The sequence below is a fragment of the Anopheles cruzii genome, chromosome 3 (assembly GCF_943734635.1).
Source record: "Anopheles cruzii chromosome 3, idAnoCruzAS_RS32_06, whole genome shotgun sequence".
NCBI classification, from domain to species: Eukaryota; Metazoa; Arthropoda; class Insecta; order Diptera; family Culicidae; genus Anopheles; species Anopheles cruzii.
This window is the reverse complement of record NC_069145.1, coordinates 21,575,941-21,590,046: the sequence shown is the minus strand read 5'-3', so window position 1 is coordinate 21,590,046 and position 14,106 is coordinate 21,575,941. Positions and strand designations below refer to the sequence as shown.

The window sequence follows — 14,106 nt, the reverse complement described above, 5'->3', positions numbered from 1 at the left end:
CGTCCCGAGGAGAACGGTTCGTACGGTTCTCTTAGTCGAGAAAACGACAGCTACTGTACAGGCTTCAAATACTGCAACTTATTCGTCGCGTTCTGGCACAGCCAAACCCGTTCAGGGTGCGTAGTTTTCTAGTTACAATTCTGCACAAAGACCTTAAACACTGATGAGCAATCGCGGCACAGCTAACAGGAACCATCGACACCGTACAATTTTGCTTCCCGTTGCAACTGTTCTTGCTCATTTCGAAGCTGCTTGATGAGTTCAGCGTGCCGGTCTAGCTGCCAATCAATCGGTTGCTCCGAAAGTTCCGTATCCGTCATGCGACGGTACCGCAGATCCGTGTCCTTGTCCTGCCCATCGGTGTTCCTGACTTCGATCAGTGTCCGCACTAGCGGCACATAGAAGCACAGTAGCACGAGCAGCTCCAAGGCACATACGACGGTCACAAACACTTGCGGTGTGATCGCTGGATTAAGCTGGATTCCCTCTGATTTGTGGGAAGCGTTGGTGTCTTCCGATCGCTTTGGAAGCTGATCGTACGGAAACAACAACCGAACCTGGTTCTGTACCGTCAACAGGATCACGTTCCAAACGGTGACGATTTGCAGTGGGGCTTTACGGTAAACGCTGAAGGTACGGTATCGATCAAAGTCTGCCTCCACCAGCCTGCCGAACTCGTGTTTGCTGCGGGCATGGATCACGTATGCAAGCAGCCAGTATACGACCCGCAGATAAATGACGTAAAAATACGGCCCCGATGTATCACCGTTCGATGATGGCCAGTCCAGGATAGAGCCAGCTAGGCCGACCGCTACGATCGCGATGGCGAACACCAGTTGGACACTGTGGGCGGGTACGATAAATCCGTGGTTAGAATAGATTTGTTACATCTTCGAATGCAAGGAAGGTGCACTCTAACCTGAACATAAAAATAACCAACACTGGCCGAAATCGGGAATATTTTTTGTTCATGGCTGATGTCGAGTACAGTTTGGAGTTAGAATGGGGAAAACTGTCGCACGGTGTCGGCATCCTGCGGCTTGCCACAGAAAACTGATCGCCCGCTTGATACATGCGAATCAAAAAGGAAAGAAGCGATCAAATTGCACACATCGAACGGGGTATGTCACGCACATTTCAAAAGATCCAGTTACGCCGTGGAGGTGTCCCACAAGGGACACACTCCTTTTTCAGTTATTCGTTGGCCTTGCAGTGCACAGGGTGACTATCTGTGTGAAGCAAAAATGTCGATGTCGTTCCTACCGCGTGGCATTTCATCCTTTCTGTTCAAATCGTTTGCAGTCGGTTCGACGAGCGTTGCTGGCAGAACGGCTCCTGCCAACCAGTCGCTGTTTCATTCGACCAGCAACACCGAACCGGATGACGCGATTCAATTCGAAAAACTTTACACCGTGGGCAGCGTTTGGTAAGCAGCAGCATCGAGGGACTGATCTCTTCAAACCATATCTCTGTTGTCCTTAACACGTTTGATCCCAATGTACTTAGCATCCACCTGTTCGTGACCCTTGCTCTCACGGTCATCTCGGTGATCTACACACTGCAGCAATGTGATTCTGACACCGTCTGCCTGTACTACTACATGCTACTATATCTGCGAGGAGTTTATTGGGCAATAATATACGTAAGCATTTGAAATCAAATGGGCCAAAGCCATTGACCGCGATACTCCACCAGTTCATGGGTTTATGGATAGCATTCTTTCTCTTTTTTCGAAGCTGGTCCATTTGTACAGCAAAAGCCGCCATCAGTGCCTCAAGCGTAGCGGTCATCATACGTTCGCCCGGAAGGTTCATCGCCACAAGAAGGCGAGTCTGCAGCTAGTTACTGTCTCCAACGCGGTGCTGCTGACGGTGCACACAGCCATGAGCCAAGTTTACCGTGGGCCGTTCCTGGAGCGGTGCTTCGTCGAAGGATTCTCGTCTGTGCTATTCGTTGCATCCTTTACTTTGCTCGAATCCCTCATCATTGTGCCGATACAGTTATCCTACATCGGTAAGTGACGCATCCACAAATCGGAAACAGTCAGTGTTTATGTAACTAAACGATTTCCTTCACAGTTCATGTGCTTGTGTTCAACCAAACTCGACCTTCGCCTGATGTGTTGCAAAAGCCCGATACAGTCAGTATGAACATTGTTCCCAACGACGATTACAGTGTTAACGAAAGCTTCAAAAGCGTGACCGATACGAAAGAGTTCATCCAACTGCAATCGGTTATGATAAAAAAGCAAAGAAGCGAAAATGCAAATCTTCGTGCCAAAATTCGGGAAGCACGTGAAAAACTGGAAGTTGTTGCCAACCAATCCGTGAACTATTCGATTGCTGAGCAGTCTCTAATCGGAGGATAGAGGGCTTTGTCGTATTAAATGTGTAAATATTTGAAAATTTATGTTGAAATTCTCAAGCATTCTTACTATGTACTAGTACATACATTCGTCCTGTTGAATAAATGATCTGCAAAAAGATAAGTCTACACTGTTGATGACCTTTGGAAACCAACATCCATTTGGCCGTTGGCCGTTGGGTTCTAGTTTATCTGGCGGTGAAACTATTGGGTATTCCAACTTTGCAAGAACTCTGAAAAGCTGAAATTATGTGTAAAATAATTTCTTTATGGCGCCATTCTCCACATGACTCTTTATTATCACTTTTTCCAAAAGGAATCGTTTGATAACTTTCCAATTTTTACAATTTAGAAAATTGATTGCTGCTAGTATAACATTAACCTTTTTCACTCGTCATCTAGCACTTTACACTCACGTTTCTTTGTACACAAAATGGGCAATTAATTTTGAACTTGTTAAATGAATTTCCAAAGGAATGATAAATAATGAGAACAAACCAAAATGATACGGCAAATATATCTGTGATCAACTATGCGATATCTTTAACGTATGACGGGGTGCACTATAGGAAAATTTGGTAGCAATCGCAATGAAATGTTCTCTGCATTCCCCTGAACTAACAGAAGCTGCAGTCAATCAGTCCGATGGGTTTCAATTCTAATGTGAACATCGCCAACGCGGGCCACGCTTTTTCAGTTGCATGTCTCTTTAACCAAGACCTTTATGACCGTAAGATGTCTTTAATATAAATTCTGTTCTGCTTGTTTGTTCACTAAATTCCTTTATCCTTATTTCCTGCGATTTAGTTAAGTAAATCGATTGAAGGCAACGTTGGACTATTCCGCTTATCCGGGGTAGGTAATCGTCCGGACTTGAGCGTTCATTTGCATTATCTTTTGGTTTAGCTTCAAGTTGTGATCCTTCAGATACTTGATAAGGTCAGCTTGCTTCTCCAGCAGCTCGGCCGTGCTGAGGCCGCGCTGTGTCAGCCCGAGGGAGCCCCCGCTAAAACCACGATTGTCCTGGAGAGCATCCGGTGGCGAAGCGGTGCGATTAAATCGTCGCACTTTGGCTGAAGGGGAACGTAATCAACATGTATTCAAAGGTAACGAAAAGTGCGTATATATTCTTACCAATGTAGGATCCATTGACGACGCAAAGGACCATCGTTTCAAGGCTTGAGAACGCTGCTATATACACGATTGGTGACAGCAAGCCTACCACAATGCACTTTTCTCCGAACGCATCGCCGTAGTAGTGCTGGATGAGGGTTTGAATTGCCAGCAGGAAGGTATTCCACAACGACACGATCTGCAACGGTACGGTCCGATGTTGTTCGGTGGCACGGTGGAAGTCGTGATATCCGGCGAGGCGCAACTTTTCGTGGTGCTGCTTTACCCAATTGTCAACCAGCTGTTGTGAGTGCGAAGGATCAAGAGCGTTAACTTGCGATTGTAGTTCTTATGGTGACGGATTTTAAGAGCTTACGTAGGAAACTATCCAAAATGCTGCACGGAGATAGAGCATTATAAAGTACGCCTCGCATCGTCGACTATCCTCCCAGGTGGCCGCAAGCACAATGCCAGTTAAAGATATGATACTTGACACCAGTAGATGAAAGCTAGTAAAGCGTTGTTGCACAGTTGAGGATGAAAGTAAAGAAAATAAATTGGAAATATATATTAAAGCAGTCTTTAATTAGATTAAAGGGGCGCCCATAATCTGGAACTTCATCGCATCGTGTCAGTTTCGAACGCTGGGTATACGGCTTGGGTTGTTTCGTTTTCAAGCTGATAGCTGAACTTCCAACAGTCAGCACCGTCCGGATCGGATATTTTGATTCCGGCTTATCAATCAATTTTCACAGGCCCCGTCCCTTGCCGGTTCATCGTCCATTGCCAAAGTCGCCGGATTAACTTTCTACACATGCAGCCCTCGATAAGAATCGCGCCCGTCAAACGTTCCCATGATCTCACCTGAACGGTTGCACTGTGCGAAGCGGTCGAAACTCATCGTTTTCCTCTGCCGCCAGGATCGGCTCGTGCATTTGTTGTCTACTGTCGTCCATTCTTGATGAATCATCAAAGAATCGTCCGCCCTGTAAGATGGAGATGCAGAAAACACGGGCGACTCTTCGGAGGAGCTACACACTTACCGAGCTTGATGTAAAGTTTCGAAGCAGACTGACCATGCTATGTCGCGGGACGATTCTCAAACCTTCCGCGGGTTAATTGTGTTGGAGCACTACGCACATACTACATTCAAAGCGGCAACTCACAACAGAGAATAAAAAATAGATACCCCTCCGATTGCCTCAGTGCACAACCCGATGACGGAGAATGACGAATGGACGAACTGCGACGCGATTTTTCGAGGCGCAGACAACAACACAACCAACACAAGTCAACCAAACACAGCTGATAAGCAAACGAATGGAAACAAGAGACGTCTCGTCCGCCAGGCACTGCGCGACCAGCGGGCGCTAGACGGGTGTGCTTTATTGTGATACAGAAAGAAAAGCAATGCAAACAATAGAGTGGAGCGTTTGGGATAACTTTCTGCAAATGGTTTCCTCTTGCTGATGCGGAGAATTAGGAAAACAAAATGTTGTGACTCATGATGATGGTGAGATGATACAGGTGAGAGTGAGATGAGTAGCAAACACTCAATGTCGACTCACAGTTTGTCGACTGTCAGTGGCCATGTTTTTTCTTTTCCAACAAACAAGCGCTTTCGAGCTGTCAAACAGTGAAAAGTCGCCATCAAAAACGCACCGCTTCTTCGTCGAATAAGGATAAGTTTGGAGTGAATTTTTACCGGTCGAAAGAAGGTTTCAGCAACAATCGCTTCGTCCATTGCACCCTATATCCGTGCAGCATGGCGGGAAGAAGAGTACCGGCAAACGAGGATCTGTCGAATGTGGAGTTTGAAACGAGCGAGGATGTCGAGGTTCTGCCCACCTTCAACTCAATGGGCCTGCGGGAAGAGCTACTGCGGGGTATTTACGCGTACGGTAAGGGAGCGACTAGAAAGTGGCGATTTCTCTTTACCGCGAACACTTCCTCACGGATGCCACTTGCTTGTTCTCCTGGTTTTAGGTTTCGAGAAACCATCGGCAATCCAGCAGCGGAGCATTCAGCCCATCGTAAAGGGACGCGATGTTATCGCCCAGGCACAGTCCGGAACGGGTAAAACGGCAACGTTTTCGATTTCCATCCTACAGTCGATGGATACGACGCTGCGAGAAACACAGGTGCTCTGCCTGTCACCGACGCGCGAGCTTGCGGTACAGATCCAGAAGGTTATCTTGGCGCTGGGCGATTTCATGAACATCCAGTGCCACGCCTGCATCGGTGGCACCAATTTGGGGGAGGACATTAGAAAGCTGGACTACGGACAGCACGTGGTAAGCGGAACCCCTGGGCGCGTGTTTGACATGATCAAACGGCGCGTGCTGCGAACCCGATCCATCAAAATGCTGGTGCTCGATGAGGCCGACGAAATGCTGAATAAGGGCTTCAAGGAGCAAATCTACGATGTTTACCGGTATCTGCCACCGGCCACGCAGGTCGTCCTCATTTCGGCCACCCTACCGCACGAAATCCTCGAAATGACTTCCAAGTTCATGACGGATCCGATACGCATCCTCGTCAAGCGCGATGAATTGACACTGGAAGGCATCAAGCAGTTTTTCGTGGCCGTCGAGCGTGAGGAGTGGAAGTTCGATACGCTGTGTGACCTGTACGACACGCTGACCATAACACAGGCGGTCATTTTTTGCAACACCAAGCGTAAGGTAGACTGGTTGACGGAGAAGATGCGCGAAGCCAACTTTACGGTTAGCTCGATGCACGGCGACATGCCGCAGAAGGAGCGTGACGAGATCATGAAGGAGTTCCGATCGGGCCAAAGCCGGGTACTCATCACAACCGACGTTTGGGCTCGTGGTATCGACGTGCAGCAGGTTTCGCTGGTCATCAACTACGATTTGCCAAACAACCGTGAGTTGTACATTCACCGTATCGGCCGTTCCGGACGCTTCGGCCGGAAGGGTGTGGCGATCAATTTCGTAAAATCGGATGACATCAGAATCTTGCGTGACATTGAGCAGTACTACTCGACCCAGATCGATGAGATGCCTATGAATGTGGCAGATTTAATCTAGGCAAATGGCTCCGATAGCATTTGATAAAAGCATATACATTAATTATGTACGGAAGTGTGGACTCTAAATAAAACTTACAAACTCTGAGACGTACTTTCTGTGGTATGTTTTCAAATTCACTGACAAATCCTGTTTCTATTGAAGTAGTACTATATGTAGTAAATGTATTTTTGGCTAAGAGGCTGTCGCGATGAAATATTGAAGTTGCCTATCATCTTTCAGTTAGTAAATTTTTCATTAAATTTCACCCAACGCTCCTAACGGTTTATTATGGCGGATTAGTCTGACCGACAAAATAAGCTAAGTTCCGAAACAATCCTTTTCTTGTGTCCACGGCGACCGCTCTCTTCTCTTTTCTCTCCGAGCAAAAATATATCGCACTTTTGACGTTTCCACGGTGAACGCAGCAAAGCAGCTGTACGATATCAGACGGAAGGAACGCAGTAGCCCGCGACCGTTTCGGAGTTTTCGCATAAGGATAAATTTGTCGTGTTGCGTGTTGCTTGGAAATAGATTGTTGGGCGAATCGAATTTGTGCCAGCAAATTCAAGGGCGTTCACGGGCCTTCTGTCTCGTTGCTTTTCTGTGTCTCGGTGAGATAGGATAAAAAAGACCCAAGTTACTCACACGCACTCGCCTTTGGTGACCCTTTCGGTTCCGCGTGGAATGGTTTTTCGTTGGTTGGTCGACGAAGAGCCACATTTTCCAACGCCCAACAGCGCGAACGTGTATCAGCAGCTTCGCCTCAGCGAACGAAACGAATGCGGCCCGGTTGGTGTTGGTGGCAGTAATGGAGAAAGTGAAAAGTGCTGAGCGGGCAGCCATTATCAAGAGTCGGCCGAACAGTGAGCAGAAAAATGGAGGAACCACCATGAACAGCGACGGTACGCCGCGGATCACACGACCATCGGCGATTTTCCTCCAACAGCACGGTGGGCCTAAGGCGAGCGATACCACGGGTCCCACGGTCGGTCCGACCGTGCCGAAGCTGCCGGATCGCGGTGACGGAGAGGAAGAGGATAAGCAGGTGGCACAAGAAGAAGAAGAAAAGGAAGCTGGAGGGGACGACGAGCTGGAAAATCAATACTTCTTCGAAGATGAGATATTCTGCTTTAGCCCCAAAACCGGTCGCGTCAAGTTCGGGTTGGTGCTAGAAAACTATGATGAAAGCGAAGAGGAAACGGCCCCGGAGGAGGATGCACTGAAGCGGGGCGAGATCCGGGCCTGCTGGCATCCGCAAGGTTACGATGAAATCATCAAGCAGCGCAAGGTTGGACACGCTTCACATTCCTGTCCTATTGCATTCCGCCAAAGGCCCTCCTTGCGGATTATGTAATTGTTACTGGTTCATCGGATGTAATGTTCTGTTTCGTTTTCACTCGCCAGGTTGGCCTCGTGGACCGGACGCTGATGCCGGGTGATGTCGTGCGCCGCATGGTGCCAGGCCGTGACACGCAGCGCGGCTACTGTCACGAGATTTCCGTGCGGGCCGATTTGCGAATCGCCGGTACGAAGTATGTTGTGCGGAACGTGCCATCGGAGCGACTACGGCCATTGCTCTCGATGCCGAAGGATAATGCCGTATGTCTGGATTCGTGGGTCGGCAGCACAAAGCAAATCAATGAAAAGCTGGTTTTGAAGTAAGAGGACGCGCTTGTCTAGAGGACCCCCAATGTTGCACTTCACTTTCCCCTCCTTTTCTAGATCTTCCTGTGGCTCGTTGGTGGAACTGTGCCCGGTGAACGATCTCTGTCTGCTGCGCGATCCTAACATGCGCTTCCGAACGGGTTACTTCTCAGAGACGCTCTTCTATCCTGGCCAGCAGCTGGCGGGTCCGATGAGCGAGCTGGTTAACGGCAAGTGGTTGACGACGTCGAACGAAATGAAGTATAGTCGCAAAAATTGGTCCCTCGAGCGTCGTTTCACCGTGCAGTCGGTGGAACTGCAGGGTGTGACCGTGCACTGGCAGTGTAAGGGTGCCGGTGAAGATCTGGAACTGTTGAAGGAGGATGCTGGCATCGGGATACTGCAACAACCACCAGACTACGTGACCGGCGACGATCTGAAACGGCTAAAGAAGCTTAACCTGTTTGAGTCTTGCATGCTGCAAATCAACGACAAAAACTATTTAACCCTAGAGGAGAGGGATGTGATATGTGTGAAGAGTGCCTGGAGGAAGGAGATGACCAGCCGGTATCGGAAGCTGCTACCGGAAAGGTTCGATACTACCACTGCCAGGCCAGCGACGGATGATGGTGTGGAGAAGGCTCCCTCGAAGCTACTTTCAACCACCACCGATGCGCCGCCGAAGGAACGATCGCGAAAGAAGCTGTCGGTGCGAGGTATACCGAAAGACAGCGGGAACGGGCATGTCGGTGAAAGCGACGAATGGGAAACGGATGATGAGGACGGTGGAGATCAGTCGGATGGGGCGGGCTCCAATTGTTCGACAACGACACCCAAGACGAGCCCGAAAAAATCTCCATTAGTCACCAGGCGAGTTCGCAAGCTGAAGCGCAAACAGGCTGGCGGCTGCGGTGATCGATTCCCGGCCGCCGGAGAAGAGGTGGTGACCGAGGCGTTGGTTGTTTACAGCGCTGCCACGGTGGTGTGGCAAGATGGGACGATCGAGTCGAACATCCCGTCGACGGAGCTACGGCCCATCCACCACCTGGACGATCACGAGTTCTTTCCCGGTGACTTTGTGCTGGCTGGCAACACGGACCCGGCCATGAACCCATCGTTTCGTGATTACGGTGTGATACAGAATGTGGACCACCGAGGCCGCACGGCGCGGGTTAAGTGGTTCAGCACGTACACGTGTACCGCCGAACCGCAGCCGACGTACAGTGGCGAGTCGGAGGTTAGCGTGTACGATCTGAAGGACCACCCGGACTTCCAGTATCGGCCCGGTACGATCGTGATCCGGGTGGCTAACTTCAGCGGCGACGAAGGCGCACAAGGATCGACGGCCGGTCAGGTTGTGGACAACTACACCAACGGCATGGTGAAGGTGTGGTGGGTTGACGGGCGCGTTAGTATGTGTTGGCCGCAGGATATCTTCGAGGTGGGACAGTACGATGGAGAGAACAACTTCTGGGGTAGCGTCGAGTCGGACAACAACTCGTGGGAAACCGAAGACGAGACGTCCGAGTTTGGCGACAATCCGTCGCCGCTCGTCTCGAAAACGAAGCTGGCGGCAAACCTCGAACGAGCCCGGGTCGCGATCGGGCGACTCGAGGAGCTCTTCAACGTTAACCCACACGTCCAGAATCAAGAGATCATGCGGAAGCTAATGATGGTGTACAAGAAGTGCCGTCACCTGGACCGGCTGATGAATACGAGTTTCTTTCACGAGCAGCACTTTATGGGGCTGGTCGAGCGGGTCCGCAAGTCCAACAATCAAACCACGGCCGAGCGGGTGCAGGATCAAAAGGCCCGTTTGTTCAATCAAACTCCCGGCTCGAAAACTTCCACGCCGGTGGCCGAGGGACCGAACGGTAGCGTGGAACGAGTGGCGCTCATTGCGTGTCGATCCCTTTTCAGCCCGATCACGCCCGACAGCACCGCCAGTGGTGAGTGCGGCGAGGAAGTGGAAGGTGTCAATGAGAAGAGCAGCGACAATGCCACCCTGCTCAATATGGAGCTGGACTTTGTGAACAACGTGTGTATGAGCATGAACGAGGAGCTGAATAACACCACCTCGGTGTTCGATCTTGCCAGCGGCAGCGAACGACGTGAAGAGAGCGAAGAAGCGGAAGAGGCGACGGACAGGGAATCCGTTCCGGCCAGGCTTTGCTCGCTGCTAAAGGTTCAGCTACGCCACGTGCTGGAAATGATCAACACACGGTACTGTGAGGGATGTGCTCCTAATGTGGCCTTCAAGGAGATCGTAACGATCGTCGAGATGAACATACCGGAGTCGGTGTCGGTTCCTGCTTCGCCCCTCGCAGCCACCCCGGGCACACCGAGTGAAGCACCGCCCGGCTCGGAACTGATGTCACCGGCCCTGGAGGACAACAATCTCACGCCGCCACCGGTGCCGGCGGAGCGGTTCCAAATCGTGGAAGCAGCGCCAACTTCGCACAAGTATCACCTTACGGTGTTTCAAACAAGCAACGCACAAACTTTCTACAAGGCGGTCCAGCGCGAGCACTGGCTGCTGCGGACGGGGCTACCGCCCGGGGTTTGGGTGCGCAGCTTCGAGGATCGGCTCGACCTGTTGAGCGTCATGATCGAGGGCCCACAGAACACACCGTACGAGGGGGGCCTATTTCTGTTTGATGTGCAGCTTGGCATGAACTACCCACGTGAGCCGCCGCTCTGCCACTACATCAGCTACTGTTGCGATCGACTGAACCCGAATTTGTACGAGGATGGTAAGGTGTGCGTTTCGCTGCTCGGCACGTGGTCCGGCCGTGGGTCTGAGCTGTGGTGCCCCACAAGCACCCTACTGCAGGTGATCGTTTCCATCCAAGGGTTGATTTTGGTGGCCGAACCGTACTTCAACGAAGCTGGCTATGAGAAGCTGCGAGGTGAGTTCTTAATTAGGAGCGATTTTGTGCGCCACTTCGTTTGCGAACAATTTTGAGAACGCCTTTGTTTTTGCGTCAAGGTTCACAACAGGGAAAGGAAAACTCGCGAATGTATAACGAGATGGTGTTGCTGAAACTGGTGCAGTCGATGACCAAAATGATGGCGAATCCGCCCAAGCTGTTCCGCGAACAAATACTGGAACATTTTCGCACGTGTGGTCACCAGATGCACCAGCGAATCCGTGCTTGGATGGAACTGTCGAACGACTACAAACGTCAGGGTACACCGATGGAGGACACAGGTGTGCATATACGGCACGGTACTGAGATTAGGCAAATTATTTAATATTTGTTTTTCCATTTTGACCCATCCAGAGATGCCAGCGCCCCTCGTGGCACCACAGCTACAAGCAACAAGCGATTCGTCTGCTCCCGGCCACCGCGATGCGGTGGAAACGGTGAGTGAGACGCAAACAGCTGGCGAGGCCATTGCTTCGCCTGACTTTCCCCTGATACCGGCCAGTCGTGGGTTTTGCCTAACGCTTACCGGTCTGCTGGACTCATTCCAAAAGCAGCTGCAACAGTTATCGAACGATGGTAAATAGCTCGACTCGTACATCTTGGCCTGGGGCTTTCGTGTGGGTTGGGGTGATTACCGTTTTAGGATAATGATACTGGTACCAGGTTCCATTCGGCACTAGTAGAAGGGTTGCAGGAAAGAAATCTATTGATACTCATTCTTCCGCGTACTAGTCGCGCTGCAGCTGCTACGGAATAAAGCAGTGAGCGGGAGTTTCAGAATTGCTGCTGATGGCGAAGTATGGGTGGTTATTTTGAGTTGATGATTTTGAGAATTGCCGGTTCCGATTTCATCCGCATCTTGATTTGGATACACGCTTGCTATTATTATTATTTGGATTAGCTACATTAGAAATATTATTAGTCGTTCTCATGTTACTATTTTTATTGTCATTGTTATTTGTGTCATTTTTTGCTGTGGTCGTGTTCCTGTAATTGCGAGTGGAGCTCGATGTTTGAATGCGTACACAATACTCTTGTGCGTGCGAAGTGCGTTGTGATTTCATTCGTTACCTCTAACTGCTTACAACGGTATACGTTAACCTTGTTATTTGAATGTACTCAGTCCGTCGTTTAAACATATCGCGCTTGCGCCATTTCCTTTTGTTGAGCTAATTATAAGCGTTATATTTTGAGCTTACACATTTCGTCTCATACGTCACGAGCGCACAATTATGTATACGTGGTATGTGTTTAAGTATTATTCTTCGCAAATTTATTTGCTAAACTTTCTACGCCAAAACGCTTTGCTAGATATCGAACCCCGGCTACCCGATTACCGATCCCGCGCCAACATTCCGCGCGAGAACTATGCTACGGTATGTTTGCTCCACGTGTACGCACGGTGCATGTGCAATACAGGAATAAAAGGTGTATAGAAAAATCGCGAAGTCTCGTTAATGCTGTGCCTACATTAAATCAATTAGTAACCTACACCCCGCAAGTTGATCAGCGAAGAAATGAACGAGAAGATCACCGTGGAAGCTGGACAATTCACTGAAAAGAAAGTAGCAAATAATTGGAAAAGCTTTTCTAATACCAGGTTAGAACCTTACAGGCCACGTTCGCAAAGTAGTTGCTGTAATCGGATGAGAGTTTTACGACAAAAATCAAAATCCCTGAACCTATTTCAAGATAAGAAGAAGAAGGAATCGCAGTGAGCGATTCGAAATAGAATAGCAAGTTTGCTACTTAAACTAAACTGGGTTCGTGGTCGAAATTAGACAAGGTACAATGGTGCGTCACCTTAAACACGCACAGCTGCGCAGCTGAAACTTACGAAACTTGAAAGCAAACTCTGAAAACGAAATGAAAAATCACAATCCGAGCCCATTTTAGCTGGAATAGCCGATAGGTTAGATCGTTGAACGGAAATGCTCGTTGTTAACCGTGCGAAACAACGATGTTCCACAATAAGGGAGCATTCAAACTCTTTAATCGCTCTGCCACCGCCTATCAGCTCGCCGAGATTGCTCGCCGTTGACCACAAGTTGGTAAGGAAAAGAAAAGACTGCTGAAACGGGTGAGAACCCTAGATCGAGTGGCAGGAATCTCCGTGTACACACCGTGCTGGCGGTAGCTTCGTTTCGTCGCCTGTAGGTACCGTTCACTGTGACCCTCAACTGTTAAAACATGCACGATCCGACCACTTGAAGTTAAAGCTGTTCACAATCTGCACATACAAAGTAGCATTTTAAAGAGCCAGAGCCAAGGTACTTCCTGTTGCAAGGATACTACTGTTATTCCCTTCGTCCACTCGAACCCAAACCTAAACACATACCTTTATCAAGCAAGAGGCCGGATACCGTTTGTTGGCAAAGAATAATTGTATAAAACACACACAGGCACAGACAGAACCACTATGAAACAGTTAAAACTTTTAAAGGGTAATAGCATCGGTTGGTGTATTTAGTTTAGTTTTCCAGGTTCACTCGTAGATTTCTGCCTATCCATCGAACGGCGTTTCTACGTTGTCGCGGTTCAATGCTACGCTTCCAGCAGCGCTCGGGCGCGGTCGGGTCAGGCACGGATCTAGAATCCTACGCCTCTTTGCAAGATAGCCCAACCCATTCAGCCGATAGCGGGATGATATGGATAGGAAGGAAACCGAAATGGTACGTTGGTGAAGTGGAGACGAGCAGTGTGAAAACAATCGCAAAAAACAGAGCGTTTAGCTTAATGTTTGTAGCAGAACCAAAGCCCAATAAAACAATAAAACCGACGCAAAAGCAATCGTTCCGAGGACGCACTCGCGTTCCAAGTGTTGGCGTATCGAAGAAGAAGTCGAAAGAAGCGATAAGGCCTTCAGCTTTTAGCAAAGGGGCACTCAGATAATTTGCCTGATTTCTTTAGAATATTTCGTTGCATGAATCCCATCATCTTAATCGATTCCCTTGCGTGGCTTATTCGATGACGGCAGGGACAAGATGTGTGTCACTCTATCAGTGTGCATTGGCCGTACG

At 49.4% G+C, this 14,106-nt stretch overlaps 5 protein-coding genes across 6 annotated transcripts; 3 read left to right on the top strand and 2 right to left on the bottom strand.

Moving 5' to 3' along the window:
- Positions 1–154: 154 nt before the first annotated feature.
- Positions 155–1,032, bottom strand: LOC128273817 (uncharacterized). The gene is made up of 2 exons (XM_053011863.1): positions 920–1,032; positions 155–843 (listed from the first exon to the last, which is right to left on the bottom strand). The coding sequence occupies exons 1-2, from the start codon at positions 1,030–1,032 to the stop codon at positions 183–185; spliced, it is 774 nt and encodes a 257-aa protein (XP_052867823.1). The 3' UTR covers positions 155–182.
- A 212-nt stretch (positions 1,033–1,244) lies between these two features.
- Positions 1,245–2,368, top strand: LOC128270045 (transmembrane protein 192-like). The gene is made up of 4 exons (XM_053007447.1): positions 1,245–1,426; positions 1,507–1,642; positions 1,737–2,013; positions 2,079–2,368. The coding sequence occupies exons 1-4, from the start codon at positions 1,245–1,247 to the stop codon at positions 2,366–2,368; spliced, it is 885 nt and encodes a 294-aa protein (XP_052863407.1).
- Positions 2,369–2,638: 270 nt separating this feature from the next.
- Positions 2,639–4,975, bottom strand: LOC128273850 (transmembrane protein 192-like). Its single transcript, XM_053011906.1, has 5 exons — positions 4,521–4,975; positions 4,342–4,463; positions 3,854–3,986; positions 3,499–3,778; positions 2,639–3,437 (listed from the first exon to the last, which is right to left on the bottom strand). Exons 1-5 carry the CDS (start codon positions 4,554–4,556, stop codon positions 3,211–3,213), a joined length of 798 nt encoding a protein of 265 aa, XP_052867866.1. The 5' UTR covers positions 4,557–4,975; the 3' UTR covers positions 2,639–3,210.
- LOC128273849 (eukaryotic initiation factor 4A-III) lies at positions 4,699–6,638 on the top strand. 2 transcript variants are annotated; one of them, XM_053011903.1, is made up of 3 exons: positions 4,699–5,004; positions 5,063–5,378; positions 5,464–6,638. In XM_053011903.1, exons 1-3 carry the CDS (start codon positions 4,996–4,998, stop codon positions 6,528–6,530), a joined length of 1,392 nt encoding a protein of 463 aa, XP_052867863.1. In that variant the 5' UTR covers positions 4,699–4,995; the 3' UTR covers positions 6,531–6,638. The 2 variants fall into 2 exon arrangements, with proteins under 2 accessions (XP_052867863.1, XP_052867865.1); XM_053011905.1 differs by having other exon boundaries at positions 4,699–5,378.
- A 682-nt stretch (positions 6,639–7,320) lies between these two features.
- On the top strand, positions 7,321–13,840 carry LOC128272326 ((E3-independent) E2 ubiquitin-conjugating enzyme). Its single transcript, XM_053010113.1, has 5 exons — positions 7,321–7,800; positions 7,917–8,170; positions 8,235–11,065; positions 11,146–11,385; positions 11,441–13,840. Exons 1-5 carry the CDS (start codon positions 7,321–7,323, stop codon positions 11,668–11,670), a joined length of 4,035 nt encoding a protein of 1,344 aa, XP_052866073.1. The 3' UTR covers positions 11,671–13,840.
- The last annotated feature ends 266 nt before the right edge of the window (positions 13,841–14,106 follow it).